This window comes from Saccopteryx bilineata, chromosome 12 (assembly GCF_036850765.1).
Source record: "Saccopteryx bilineata isolate mSacBil1 chromosome 12, mSacBil1_pri_phased_curated, whole genome shotgun sequence".
In the NCBI taxonomy this organism is placed as follows: domain Eukaryota; kingdom Metazoa; phylum Chordata; class Mammalia; order Chiroptera; family Emballonuridae; genus Saccopteryx; species Saccopteryx bilineata.
Genome location: NC_089501.1, coordinates 47,163,037 through 47,176,245, shown reverse-complemented (window position 1 = coordinate 47,176,245; position 13,209 = coordinate 47,163,037). Strand labels below are relative to the sequence as shown.

The window sequence follows — 13,209 nt, the reverse complement described above, 5'->3', positions numbered from 1 at the left end:
GCCCTGGTCAGTTGGCTCAACAATAGAACATCGGCCCAGCGTGTGGAAGTCCTGGGTTTGATTCCTGATCAGGGCACATAGGAGAAGCACCCATCTGCTTTTCCACCCTTCCCCCTCTCCTTTCTCTCTATCTCTCTCTTCCCCTCCTGCAGCCAAGGCTCCATTGGAGCAGAATTGGCCTGGGTGCTGAGGATGGCTCCATGGCCTCTGCCTCAGGCACTAGAATGGCTCCAATTGAAGCAGAGAAACACCCCAGATGGGCAGAGCATCACTCTCTAGTGGACCTGCCAGGTGGATCCCAGTTGGGCGCCTGTGGGAGTTTGTCTTTCTGCATCCCTGCTTCTCACTTCAGAAAAAATACAACAACAACAAAAAAGTCAGAGTGTTAACCTGATTCTGGAGGGCTGTGGGGAGCAATCGAGGGGTTGGCATCTCACGAATGGCAATCATGAGAACAGAATGTAATATGCAGATCATGTATCACAGAAATCTGCACTTGAAGCATATATAACAAGTGTAATAAAAGAGAGAACAGAATCAATCCCATAAACATAAAGTCCGGAGCTCTTTGGGCATCTGGTTGACACAAGCTCTGGTGAAGGAGAAGTGCCACAATTGGGAGCAATGAGCATGGGGCACACATGAGTGGCGCCTGGCTATGGCCTCAGAGCAGATGAGCAGGGTCCCGCTGGCCCATGTCTAAGGGTGTGCCGTGGGTGAAGACCATGATCTTTGAAATTCCAGGTTATGGATGCCAGCATAGGGGTAGAAAGTCCCTCTAGTCCACACAAGGTGCATGGCAAGCAGCCATTTGTGTTTGGTTCAAATTCTTCCAGGAGAAAGAGGCAGATTGAGATCTCTTTGCAGTTTGGAGCAAAGATTGACATTGGCTGAAAAAAGTTTTTTTCCCCCTTTAGATGTGTGGGTTTTTATTGTCAGGACTGACAGCTTATGTGGGAATGCACACACACACAAAAAAAAAAATGTAAGAGAGAAGCCTGCCAGTCTCCTTAGATGATGTATCACAGTCTGCAGTGCTTGCAAATAAAGTAATATGAATCATCCTCGTTTCTGTTTAAGAAAAGCTGTGAGATGGACCTGGAGGGCATTACGCTAAGTGAAGTAAGCCAGTCAGAGAAAGCAGGTACATATGATCGCACTCATATGTGGAACCTAACGAACACAATACATTAACTAACAGAATAGAAACAGACTCATAGACACAGAGCACAGACTGACAGCTGTTAGAAGGGAGGGGGCTTGGGGTCTGGGTAAAAAGGTGAAGAGGTTAAGCAAACAAACAAACAAGCAAGCAAACAAACAAAAACCTCATAGACACAGATAACAACATGTTGATTACCAGAGGGCAAGAGAGGTTGGGGAATGAAGAGCAAGGTATAGGGGGATAAATGGTGATGGAAGGAGTCTTAACCTGGGGAGGGGAACACACAGTACCATACACAGATGATGTGTATTGTAGAACTGTACACTTGAAACCTGTATGATTTTATTAACCAATGTCACCCCAATAAATTCAGTAATAATAATAAAAAAGGCTGCGGCTCTGAAAGCCATCTGTCAGTTGGTCCTCTAAGCAGAGAGACAGCAGAAAGCAATGTGGCAAAATGAGTGGGAAGTTAACCATAGAAAAGAGAAAATAAATGAAAAATAATGAGAATATTGTAAAGCGTGTTATTAATGAAGTGGAATCAGAGTGACAAAAAGCTTCAATTTAAAAGAAAAAAAATAGAAACAATTTGGACAAAGCTGTTTTTTCCTTCTATAAATTACCTGGATAAAGGGACAACCCCAGAGTGCCCCTCCCCGTGCATCACTGCGCATGTGCCCCTGGTGCATCACTGTGCAGCAGGTCGCCTTGCATTGTGCTTGCGTCTCTCTTGCTCAGCCTTGACGAGAGAAATTCCCTGCTAACTGGCAAGGCTAATGATTATTTCTGTCCTTTGCTTATCTAGGGGAGCAACGATGAGTTCTCTCTCCTGCTCCCCATGGCATTGCTCTGAGGGACTGGCATTTCACAGAGCACGCCAGCTCCCAGACAGTTCTCACTGCTAGTTACACGTGCGCTTGTTGCCACATGTACTGTAAGCTTTTTGATGACCGAGGCTTCTCCCTCAGGGGTGACCAGCGTTTTCTGTTTCCTCTTTGGCTCTAATTTCTGGATTAAGAATAGTTCACATTATTTGCCTGTGCTTATGGACTTTCTTTAAATCCATTTGTTGCATTAAGAATGTCTTGTCAAATGCTTGCACTGTAATTTTAAAGGGTGAACGTGTTATGAATTAATGTTGTTTTTTTAATTTTTAGTTCAGAGTTCTTGTCAAGTAAGGCTCTGTGAAAAAACAGAATAAACCTAGGCCAAAGCTTTTTTCAATTGGGAAAATTATCTCTAAATCACAATGAATTATCTTCTTTGAAAAAAACCCGTGAAAATGTTAGCCATGCTGCTAATTTCCCTGCATCACTCTAAAGGTTATAATGTCTATTGGGTATAATCAAGGCACTTGCTTTTGGATCAGTTGAACCTATCAATCCCTTTAGTGAATTCTTTTCTTTTTAGTTCTCAAAAAAATTACTAATTATCCTAGCAATGGCCTTCTTTATCAATAAAGTGTTTGTTGCACATTGAGAGTCTTGGTTTATTCTTTCGCCTTCAAATTATATAGGACCAGAGTCCATATTTCTGACTTAACTGACTGATAAACCAGTTTCTGAAATAATTGCAATAGTAAACTGGCATTTTGTTCATGTCTAGACCAAAGTGGCATAATTCTTCACCAGTGTCCTCGTCAGTGGGGGATGCTATGATGAAATATTGCCTGGGTGGGGACTTCTCAACAGCAGAAATTTATTTATTTATTTTTAATTTTATTTATTTATTTATTCATTTTTAGAGAGGAGAGGGAGAGAGAGGAGAGAAAGACAGAGAGAGAGAGAAGGGGGGAGGAGCTGGAAGCATCAACTCCCATATGTGCCTTGACCAGGCAAGCCCAGGGTTTTGAACCGGCGACCTTGGCATTTCCAGGTTGACGCTTTATCCACTGCGCCACCACAGGTCAGGCCAGAAATTTATTTCTCACAGTACTGGAGACTGGATGCCCCACACCTTGGTGACAGTGTGATCAGTTCTAGTGGGAGCCCTTCTCTGGGTCGCAGGCTGCGGTCTCCTCATTGTCTGCCGTGCAGGAAAGGCTGGGCTAGCTCCTTGACCTCCCCTTCTGAGGGCACTAATCCCATTTGTGAGGGCTCCATCTTCATGACCTAATTCCCTCCCCAAAGGCCAACCTCCAAATACTATCAAATTGAGGATTAGATTTTAACACATGAATTTTTTTGGGGGGGAGGGGGGGACACAAACCTTTAGTCCTAAACCAGTATATATCACAGAAAATCTCTTTCTTTATTTTGAAATTAACCTTATAATTCCTTTGATAATTAAATGTGCCTTCCACTTTTCAGTTGCATAAATTTCAGATTACATTTTGTTTTTTTTTTTACCACTACTGTTGGCTAAGTCTCATGTTGTGGTATGTTAACTCATCCTTTAAAGAAGGTAACCGTCTCAAATATGACTGAGAAAGCTATTGGCTTTATACTCTGAAACAAGGCACCGGAAATGTTGCTGGGAGAACAGTTTGGGAGTTTAATCAATCTTGAAGGGCAGAAGCTATTTTATTTGATGAAACCTGTTATCACACTTTCTCAAACTCTTTCGTTGTGTGCCGATTCTATCAGGAAGAAGAGTTTTCTAAAACAAAGGTATTTCTACGTAATGGCTCCGGTTGAAGGTAATTGCCACCCCTCCCTGAGCTTGTGCTGTGCTCTACATGTTCCCTGTATGATATTTAATTCTCACAAAAATCCCGTGGAAGAACTGGTTATCACTATTTCTGTTTAACAGATGAGGCATCTGCTGTTCAGAGAAATTAAGTGATTTTCATAAGTTTCCATATTTAGCAAGTGGCAGAGTGAAATCTGATGAACAGATCTATGCATACAGCTGTTTTGAAAAAAAATTTTTTTTTGGTTGTGTAGCCAGAAAAGCGTTTGGCAATGCTTTGTACCCTCTTATACTTTAAATTGTCATTTAGAATTTTTATCATATGCTTAAATAGTTGTGAAAGATGTAATGTCTAGAATATTAATAAGTCTTCATAGTAAAAAAGTTTATATTTCTCTTGAAGTCTAATCTATGCAATAAAAATACCACAGAGATCTGATATGTGCCGTTACTTCTAAAATAAAATAATCTTTGGAGTTTAAAATTCTACATTACTGTTTTCCCCCTCTGGAACTCATTTTTTCCTTTCACTACCCCATTGGTTTTTATTCTCTTATATAATATCTTTTTGCTTGAAAATATTTTATTGATGATTCTATCACACGTTTCAGCAAAAAAAATACATATTTCAATTAATTAAAAAATTTTGGGTGGCATAATTCATTAAGCCATAAAAGATTTTATTTTATTTGGAGTGAATTGTCATTCCAATTATTATCAGTATATAAGTTAACAGGCAATTTGAATGCTACACATTTTTACCATAATGATTAATTCAAGAGCTAAATATTGTTTCTGCAATATTGCAGTGTTTAATGAGATAGTTGAGACTTTTCCTCTAATTATGTAACACATGTATGGATGAATATTATTTATGGCTAGAATGAGAGAGAGTTGAGAAACAATTTTATTCCCACAATCAGTTTTTATGTATGTAAGTACCTAAAACTATTTTTCACATAAACAAATAGATGAGAGTGGAGCGCTTTTTGAACTCCTTCCAAGTATATGTTTAATATTGCATGTTGATCTATCACAACACCTATGTTTAATGATTAACTGACAATTAAAATAGATACTTCTTTAATTTTGTTGAGAGCAAAGTATTTCAAACCTCCTGATTTACAAAAGTTACTTTTACCCTGTCATTAGACTCTTATACATTTTTATTTCCTGGGGATTATACAGAAATTCTGTATCAAGACATATATCAAATAACTACTATTTTTTCCTATAACTCTTCCACTTAGAGGCACCTTGCTTAAACTGATATTCTCATAAAGAGCTGGGAATATAAAAAACTATTAATTTCAAAATACCTTTTCCAGAATTATTATTGTTTTTCATAAACTGCTTTTTTGTATGCCTTATAAATATTTTAATCAAAATCTCAGAGCTACATATTTAGCTTATCAATATATAGATACCATGTACTTGATAACATGATTAGTGGAGCTGGTTCTCCTCATCCAAACAGTAAGCAAAGGTATTCACATGAATCTCCATGACTACCATTCACTTCCTAATTCTCCCAGATTATGGGCTACATGCATTGTACTGAAGAGGCAAAGCAAGAATTGAGCTTAAATTATTTGGATGATTCTTCTGACCCCAATTATCTTTGAATCATTTTGGTGATATTTTCGATTCCATGCACATCAAGTACAAGAAATAAGTACTGGAATTCCATTAAGTAAACACTCATATATGGCCTCCCCAAAGGTGCACCCATCCTTAGATCCCCTCTCTTATTTCTCCCTGCCCTGCACCACTGATTGCGTCTTTCTACCCATTTGCTCATTGAGGAGAGTCTAAAGTCAACACAGTTTCACTTCCATATTCTGGGAAGGAGATTCCTAGTGGGATATTAATGATGGCCATATTCCACTAAGTTGGAATTCATAAGTTTTCTTTATGAAAACTCATCTAAAATTTAATGCTTTTATGGTTTGTGTTTTTAATTCATTTACTCAACAAATATCAATTGACTCATTCTGTGTACAAAATGGGGGTACAGATATAAACTAATAAACAAGACAGGGCCTGCCCTCAGGTAAGTTATACAATAAAGGGAAGTCAGATGTTAAAGAATCAATTGCAAAATTAATAATTCAATACAATTATGAGAACATCTATGAATAAAAAGTAAGGTGCTAAGAAAGCATTTAAAAGGGGATTAATGTCTCATAGGATCAGGGAGTACTTTTTTCTTTAAAATTTTGTTTTCATTGATTTGAGAGTGAGAAAGAGAAGAAGGAAGAGAGAGAGAAAGGGAGAAGAAGAGGGGAAGGGAGAGAGCAAGAGAGAAAAGGATTAACTTGTTGTTCCACTTAGTTATTCCAGTTAGTTGTACACTCAATGATTGCTTCTTGTAAGTGCCCTGACCAGGGATCAAACCGGCAACCTCAGTGTACCGGGATGATGCTTTATCCCCTGAACCACCCAGCCAGGACCTATCAGGTTTTTTTCCTTTTTTTCCAAGTAAGAGGAGGGGAGATAGAGAGACAGACTCTCATATGCGCCCAAGCGGGATCCACCCAGCAACTCCCGATGCTCTGCCCATCTGAGGCCCTGCTCACAACCAAGCTATTTTTAGCACCTGAGGCAGAGGCTCCAACGAGCCATCCTTGGCACCTGGGCAATGTGCTTGAACCAATTGAGCCATGGCTGTAGGAGGAGGAGAGAGAGAGCGAGAATAAAAGAGAGAGAAGGGGAGGGGGAGGCATGGAGAAGCAGATGGTTGCTTCTCCTGTGTGCCCTGACCAGTTATCAAACCCAGGACATCCACACACTGGGCTGATGCTCTCTACCACTAAGCCAACTGGCTAGGGCCATCTATCAGTTTTTTATTGTTTTTTCTCTTAGCATTTACAAATAAATGTTTTATTCACACTTATGTAATATAAACATGGAGTTTTTGATATTAAAAAGAGGTATCCACTATTCACTAGTTGGAAACTACTGGCGTAAAAAATAAAGTCACGTGGGCTATGGAACTGTATTTGTGGTATCACTGGGAAGAAATTGAAAAGCTTTCTGCTTTGGGGAGAGTTTCAGTGGCTTTTGAATGCTCAACAGGTGGCTTGCTTGTTAAAGTCTGAAAATATGAGATATTTTTATCTTTTTGTTTTCATTTGCTTTTCTTGAAACCACAGAGTGTCTTGTTTCTCAGGTAATCCACTACAAAGTGCAATACATCAAAGGGGCTCCTCTTCATATTAAAGTTGGGGCTTCAGAAGCAGAGAAAGGAGTTGCATTTTTGAAATTGTGTAGTTAATATCATCAGAATAATAGTAATGGATCCAATAGTTCCACATCTTACATTGTGTCATTCATCTTTACAGAGGAAATATTTGTACTTTTCAAGATATATGTTTATATATAATGCAATAATAAACTCATATATAATATTCCTGTCTTGTTGTAGACTTGAAAGAATACTGAAAAATGTGCAGACGAAATTCTGGCTTATTTTATAAACTTCGTTTTAAACAGTTGGTTTATTGAGTTCTACATTAAAAGGCCATGTGATACATTGCTTTTATTGGGAAATTTATCAGTTGAAATAGAATTGCCTTCCCACCTCTGCCCCCAGGGCAACAAGATACATGTTTTAATGAAGACTTGAACCCTACGTTTATCTGAAATCTTTTTTCTCTTCTAGCTTTTGTTTCTGACAATTTGGTATCACACATGGCTTCAGATGGCAATGTTCTCGTAAGTACCCTTTGAAACACCCTGGACTTTAGCTATTAATCGTTAGCTTGATGAATGAGTAAAAAAACTAGACAATGAGTTTGGCTAGGTATATACTGTCTTCCACTTTATTAGCCACAAAATAATCCTTTGTTAGGTTGCAAAGTTTTCTTATGATCACCAAGCATTTGTTGACTCCTAGCTATTTTCTTTGAAAGATCAAGACATATCACTATGATTTAATGCACTGTATATGAACTATTTGTTTTAAGTTACGTATGATACTAGTGCAATCCCTTGTGCAACTTTTATGGAAACATTTGATTAATTATTACACTGAAATTTCAAGTTTCTTTTAAAATAATTTTATTCTCATAAGTTTGCCTAAATTAGGTAAGTCGACTGAGCAAGTATTATTTCTAATAGGTGAGAAAACTTAGGCAGGGAAAATAGAGGAACTGAAATAAGCAATGTGATGTTTCCAATTGAAAGGGTTTGGGATAGTGTGGGATTGCATGTGTGCATCCTCTGGCCACTCTAATGACCTCATGGTGAGTGCATAGGTTAGAGTTTTTAGAGTAGAGGCAAAAGCAGAATGAGAAGTAGGGTGTTGAGAAAATACAGTCTAGACATCCTGCTAAACAGGGAACATGGACAATGGCTTCCTGCTGCAAATTAGAAAAATGGATGTCAAGGAAGATTGTGGTAATAGTGATGGGAAAATTGAACTAGACAGCTCCTGGGAGGAACACCTTACTAAAAAGCAGGGCAGAAGATAAACTCTCTGCTTACTTTAACAATTTCATATCCCAGAAATAGAGAAGGCAGTGAGAACACTTTAATTCTGCTGCTAACTTTAAATGAGAAAAAAAATAACTTGCTAGTGATAAAAAATAGTGGAAACTCTGGGAGACAGGACTGCAAAAAAAAAAAAAAAAACACCTAAAAATGAAAACAGGAATTATAGTCAGCTCTGTTGCCTAGGAAATGCACCATCTAAAAATGACAGAAAAGGAAGTGTGATCCAACACAAATGGGCAAATGTTGTTCGATAATAAAAATGCGAATATTCACAACAAAGATAAAAAGGAACAACTAAGAGTATAGGTGTGGCTGCAATGGGGGACTTGCACTAAAACTAGATATAAAACCATGTACAGGATGTTAAAGGAGGCTCCTGTGGTCAAGGGCAAAGGCAAAGAGATATCACAGATCCGTAAAAAGAGGGTCAGGCAGACTAAGTTCAGAATACTTAAAGTTTATAAAACCTTTTAAGAAGAAAAAAATGCATATGATTATAAGCACATGTGTATATGTTATATGGAAACAAATGAAAAGGAAGAATTAGGACTATTGAATCCTGGACAAGGGTAATGCAGTGTTCGTTCTTACACGGCTTCTCCTTTCCCATCAAAAGAATTTTTAAGAAATGGAAATTAAGAGAACACCTAAGCACTTCAAATTAATAAATTCATCTGTCCACATTCATTCATTCATTCATCCACCCACCCATCTATCTGTCCATTCATTCAACCATCCATCCATTGAAACATTCATTTAATGTTCACTGATGACCTCTTCTGACTCTCTCATGTGTCAGCCACAGGGCTAGGTAGGAACTGGAGATTTAATTTTGACTTAAAATAAGTTAAGATCTCCGTATCTTAAAAAAATAAAACAGAACAAAAAACTCCCACCCTCCTTCATGCCCCACACAATGCTCGGTATTGGAACAAAGACTGCAGGTGTGACTAAGGACTAACATATCATCCATATAATTCCCAATCTAAAGTTGTTACCACTGTAATAAGTAACCTGCTTCCTCCTGGACCTGGGTACAAGTGGATTCTGTTTTTATTGCTGGAACTCTGGCTGTTCATGGCTCGTCCTCATTTTGTGAGCAAACCTCTACTCCTAGGTCCAATCAGCTCAGCTGTCCTTGTGTGGACCGTTACACCTGTTGTTTTTGGTCTCACGGGCCATGCGTCTGGGTGGTGCTACTACTTAACGTTTCTCTTAAGCATTTCTTCCAGCAGCTTTTCAGTGGCTACTCATTTTATCTTTCCATTTTCAGAAAATTAGTTCAATTTTCTGTTGTCATTTATTCCCTAAATAAAATGTAGCACAAGAGACCTATTTTTATGCTGGGTAGTTTTGGTAGGCTTGACACTTAGACCTAATCACATCCCGAATTACACTTCATTTGCAATGAACTAACATTTATTGAGCTATACGTGCCAAGCATTGCTTGGTGCTGGGTATGAAGATGAGCTTACCACCTCGTGGGTGAAGGGCGATACTTTAAGGCAGTTTTATTGATTCTGTCCTGGTAGTTACCGGTGAGGTTGATGTGGTATATGGTGCTAATAAAACTGCTCAAGAGACTAGATGCTAAGCATTTGACATTTCATTATGTGTGCGGTAGAATAGCATTGTTCCTTTTTGTTGAGCTGGATTGTTTGCTGTTTGATAGCATTTTTTGTTCTCCTCTGAAGGGAAACAGCAGAATTTTCCAACCTAAAACTTCACATACACTCGTAGATATTAACTCACCAAGTTCTGTTGATTTTACTTCCTAAATATTTCTCCATCTTTATAGATACATGAGTCCTTCCCTCTCCCCCTGGGGCTCTTTGCCTCTATACCTGCCGCCCCTCCCCCATTACTTGCTGTACAGCAGCCAGAGTGAGTTTTCCTAAATTCAGATCTGACTATGCCACTCACCCACAGACATCTGTTCAATGGCTTCCCATTGGCTTTTGGGTAAACTTTATTCTTTCAAAGGTAACTTACAAGGGACCTGTATAGCCTGACCTTGCTACTCTGAATGTGGTTATAGCCCTGTCCCCCACTGTATAACTGATGTCTACCGTATAGTACCTGCATCCTGTATCAGACTCACTTATGCTCTGGTCTTTATCTTTCAGGCCTTTATTTTCTGTTTGTTTGTTTGCTTAAGTGAGAGGAGGGGAGGTAGTGAGACAGACTCCTGCATGTCCCTGACCAGGATCCACCCAGCAACACTGTCTGGGGCCAATGCTGTTTCAACTAAGCTATTTTCAGTGCCTGAGGCTGAGGCTGAGGCTCACACCAATTGAGCCACTGGTTTCAGGAGGGGAAGAGGAAGAGAAGAAGAAAAGGGAAAGGAAGAGAAGCAAATGCTTGCTTCTCCTGTGTGCCCTGACTGGGAATGGAACCTGGGACCTCCATATGCCTGGTCAACGCTCTATCTGCTGAGCCAACCTGCCAGGGCCAGGACTTTGTTTTTATCAACTCATTGGTTATCTTTCTTGGCTCCCCAATTCTGGGTAAATGCTGTAATGAGCTAAATTAATGTACTTCTGTGCAGACTTTATTCTCCTTGTTTAATTGTCTCCTGTGTCTGACTGGAAGCTGTATGGGGCTTGCTTGCCATTGAATCTCTAATCCTTGACACTGAATAATTTTCCAATAACTGGTGGTTGAAGAAACAAACACCATAATTTACCGAATTGTGGCCTGAAAACAATAATTAACCTAATCACCTTTAGGAAATGGTCATCACTTGTTGGGAACTCCTCTTCAACACAGTTATATTATGCACAATCCCTGCACATCTCTAAGGATCTATCTGTGCAGTCCTCAATATTTATAAAGCTTTCTGTACATCACCACACTGTGCTGATAACAAAGCATTATGCACCGAGTCAGTATTGCCTCGTGTCTTTTCACATAAACAAATAAACAACTGGCAAAAGTGAATCTTAAACGCTTGCTTATGAGAGTTCTCTGGTCTCAGATTTAGCAACAGTGTTTTCACTAAGAAAGGAAAACAGCTTTAACTGAAAGATGACGAGACTCAGAGGGAACGTGACACGTTATCTCTTTGACTGCTGTACATACTTCCTGTACCTAAAGCTTGTGTTTGAGGCATCACACTGTCACGGATGGCTCTTGTGGGGAAGAAATGTCAGAATTCTCTTAGATCAAAACTTTATGACAGTGTTTGCTCCAAGAATTCTTCTCAACAAAATTCCTTCATTAAATATTGCCGAAAAATAAAATGTCAAGTGAAAGCTTCTTTCCGAAACAAAAGTCTCTGCATGTCACTCATGGTGACTGTGCTGGGGTTGCACGTGGAGGAGGGCCAGTTCTCTGACCGTGAGTGGACATTGCCTTCTAGCCCTGTGGTTGGGTTAGCTGCTGGTGCCTGGATGGTCATCTCTGGGGCGATCAGTCTAACAGCAAAGTGGTGCTTCCTTTTGTTTGCTTCACAAGGAAGTTCTGCCTCATTACCCCGAGCCCGGACATGGCCTGGCCTTGGTATGTGCCATGTGTGGTGAACAGCCCACATGTAAATCCAGGCTCGGTGGGAGCCTGCTCTGCCCCCCGCAGAGCTGTGTGTCTCAGGGAGGTGGTGATAGAGATGCATGGAGGATAGATATTTTCACATTTTTCATGAACTAAGAACAGCTGAAACTTTGGCACCTTGGTTTTTTTTAGGCTACATTGTCATCAGTCTATGCTGAAGTGTGCACGAGCCTGCCACCCAGCTCAAACTAAGGCCGCTGTTTAACGTAGTTGTTGTCCCAAAGTAAGACTTGAAGTGGAGCCGTGCGTGCCAGCTGTCTGGGGAATAGAAGATTGGGGAGGGGCTGACTAGCTCCCACTGGGAAACTTTCCTTCCTCCTCCCACTGCCCCTCCTCCGCCCCATGCATTCCTATTTTTGGGTTCCAGAGTCTCAGTAGTTAAAGGATATGGTTAAGACAGGATGCTGGAGAAAGCTACCGTGGTTTTTGAGGGAACAGTGTTTTAGATAGAAGCAGAGATTTGATCAGCACAAGTCCATTTCACTGTCAAGGAAATACCGAAGTTGAACTCTTCCTTCAGGTGTAGTGTCGGTCCGTCCGGGAGCCTCTCGTTATGAATGTGCTGCTTTGGGAGTGAGGAAGGCGTTGGACCAACGTTTATCTTGCTTCACTCTGTTGGTGTCAGTAACTAGGAAAGGCATTTCTCAGCTCTGAATAATCAAGCAATGGGTGGCTTTTCAGATATTTGCTAAGTCTCCACTCATAACAGGCACTGCTAGTAGAGCATCATAGAAAGTGAAAATTCATATAAGACACAGTTAGTTAATCTTTTGGTAAATATTCACTGAGCAATTCCTGGGTGTCAGGCACTGGGTTAGATGCTAGATTTTGAAGTAATGACATGTTCAAGACCATCAATTCTATCTTGTAGTCTTGGTGTATCATTGAATCTAAACAGTTATTGTCATTAAACTACAGAGTTGATAAAAAAAAAAAAAGGTTTGATAAACTTTAAGAAGCAACATGATTGAGTAAATGTGTGAGGTCAGGGAAAAGGCCCACCTGAGATCATTCGTAGGTTCTGGATTTGACCATTGAGTGGACAGTGTTACCAGAATGTATATATCACACAGATATATAAGCAAATAAATTATAATATCCATTTCAGAGATATCATCAAAGCATTGTGGGAAGACAGCTATCAGAAGAAGCAGAATAACACAGAGTTAAACAATAGACCTAGGGGTACTATTGGCCCAAGTTCCAGTCTTGGCTCTGCTGTTAGTTATGTGCAATCTGAGGGGAAGTTAGTTAACCACAAAAGGATGAAGTTCCGCATTTGTAAAAAAGAAGATAAAAATGGTATCTACCACAAAACTCTTTGGGAGATAATATTAATCAATTATTATAGTGACCATAAATAA

At 39.7% G+C, this 13,209-nt stretch overlaps 1 protein-coding gene across 3 annotated transcripts in view; it reads left to right on the top strand.

The window, feature by feature from the left end:
• IPCEF1 (interaction protein for cytohesin exchange factors 1) overlaps positions 1-13,209 on the top strand; it is a 145,231-nt gene that overhangs the window by 56,509 nt on the left and 75,513 nt on the right. For all 3 annotated transcript variants that reach the window (XM_066248511.1, XM_066248512.1, XM_066248510.1), the window contains one exon: positions 7,464-7,516. In XM_066248511.1, the coding sequence (XP_066104608.1) occupies positions 7,493-7,516 (24 nt within the window). In that variant the 5' untranslated portion in view covers positions 7,464-7,492. The remainder of the gene's footprint in view (positions 1-7,463; positions 7,517-13,209) is intronic.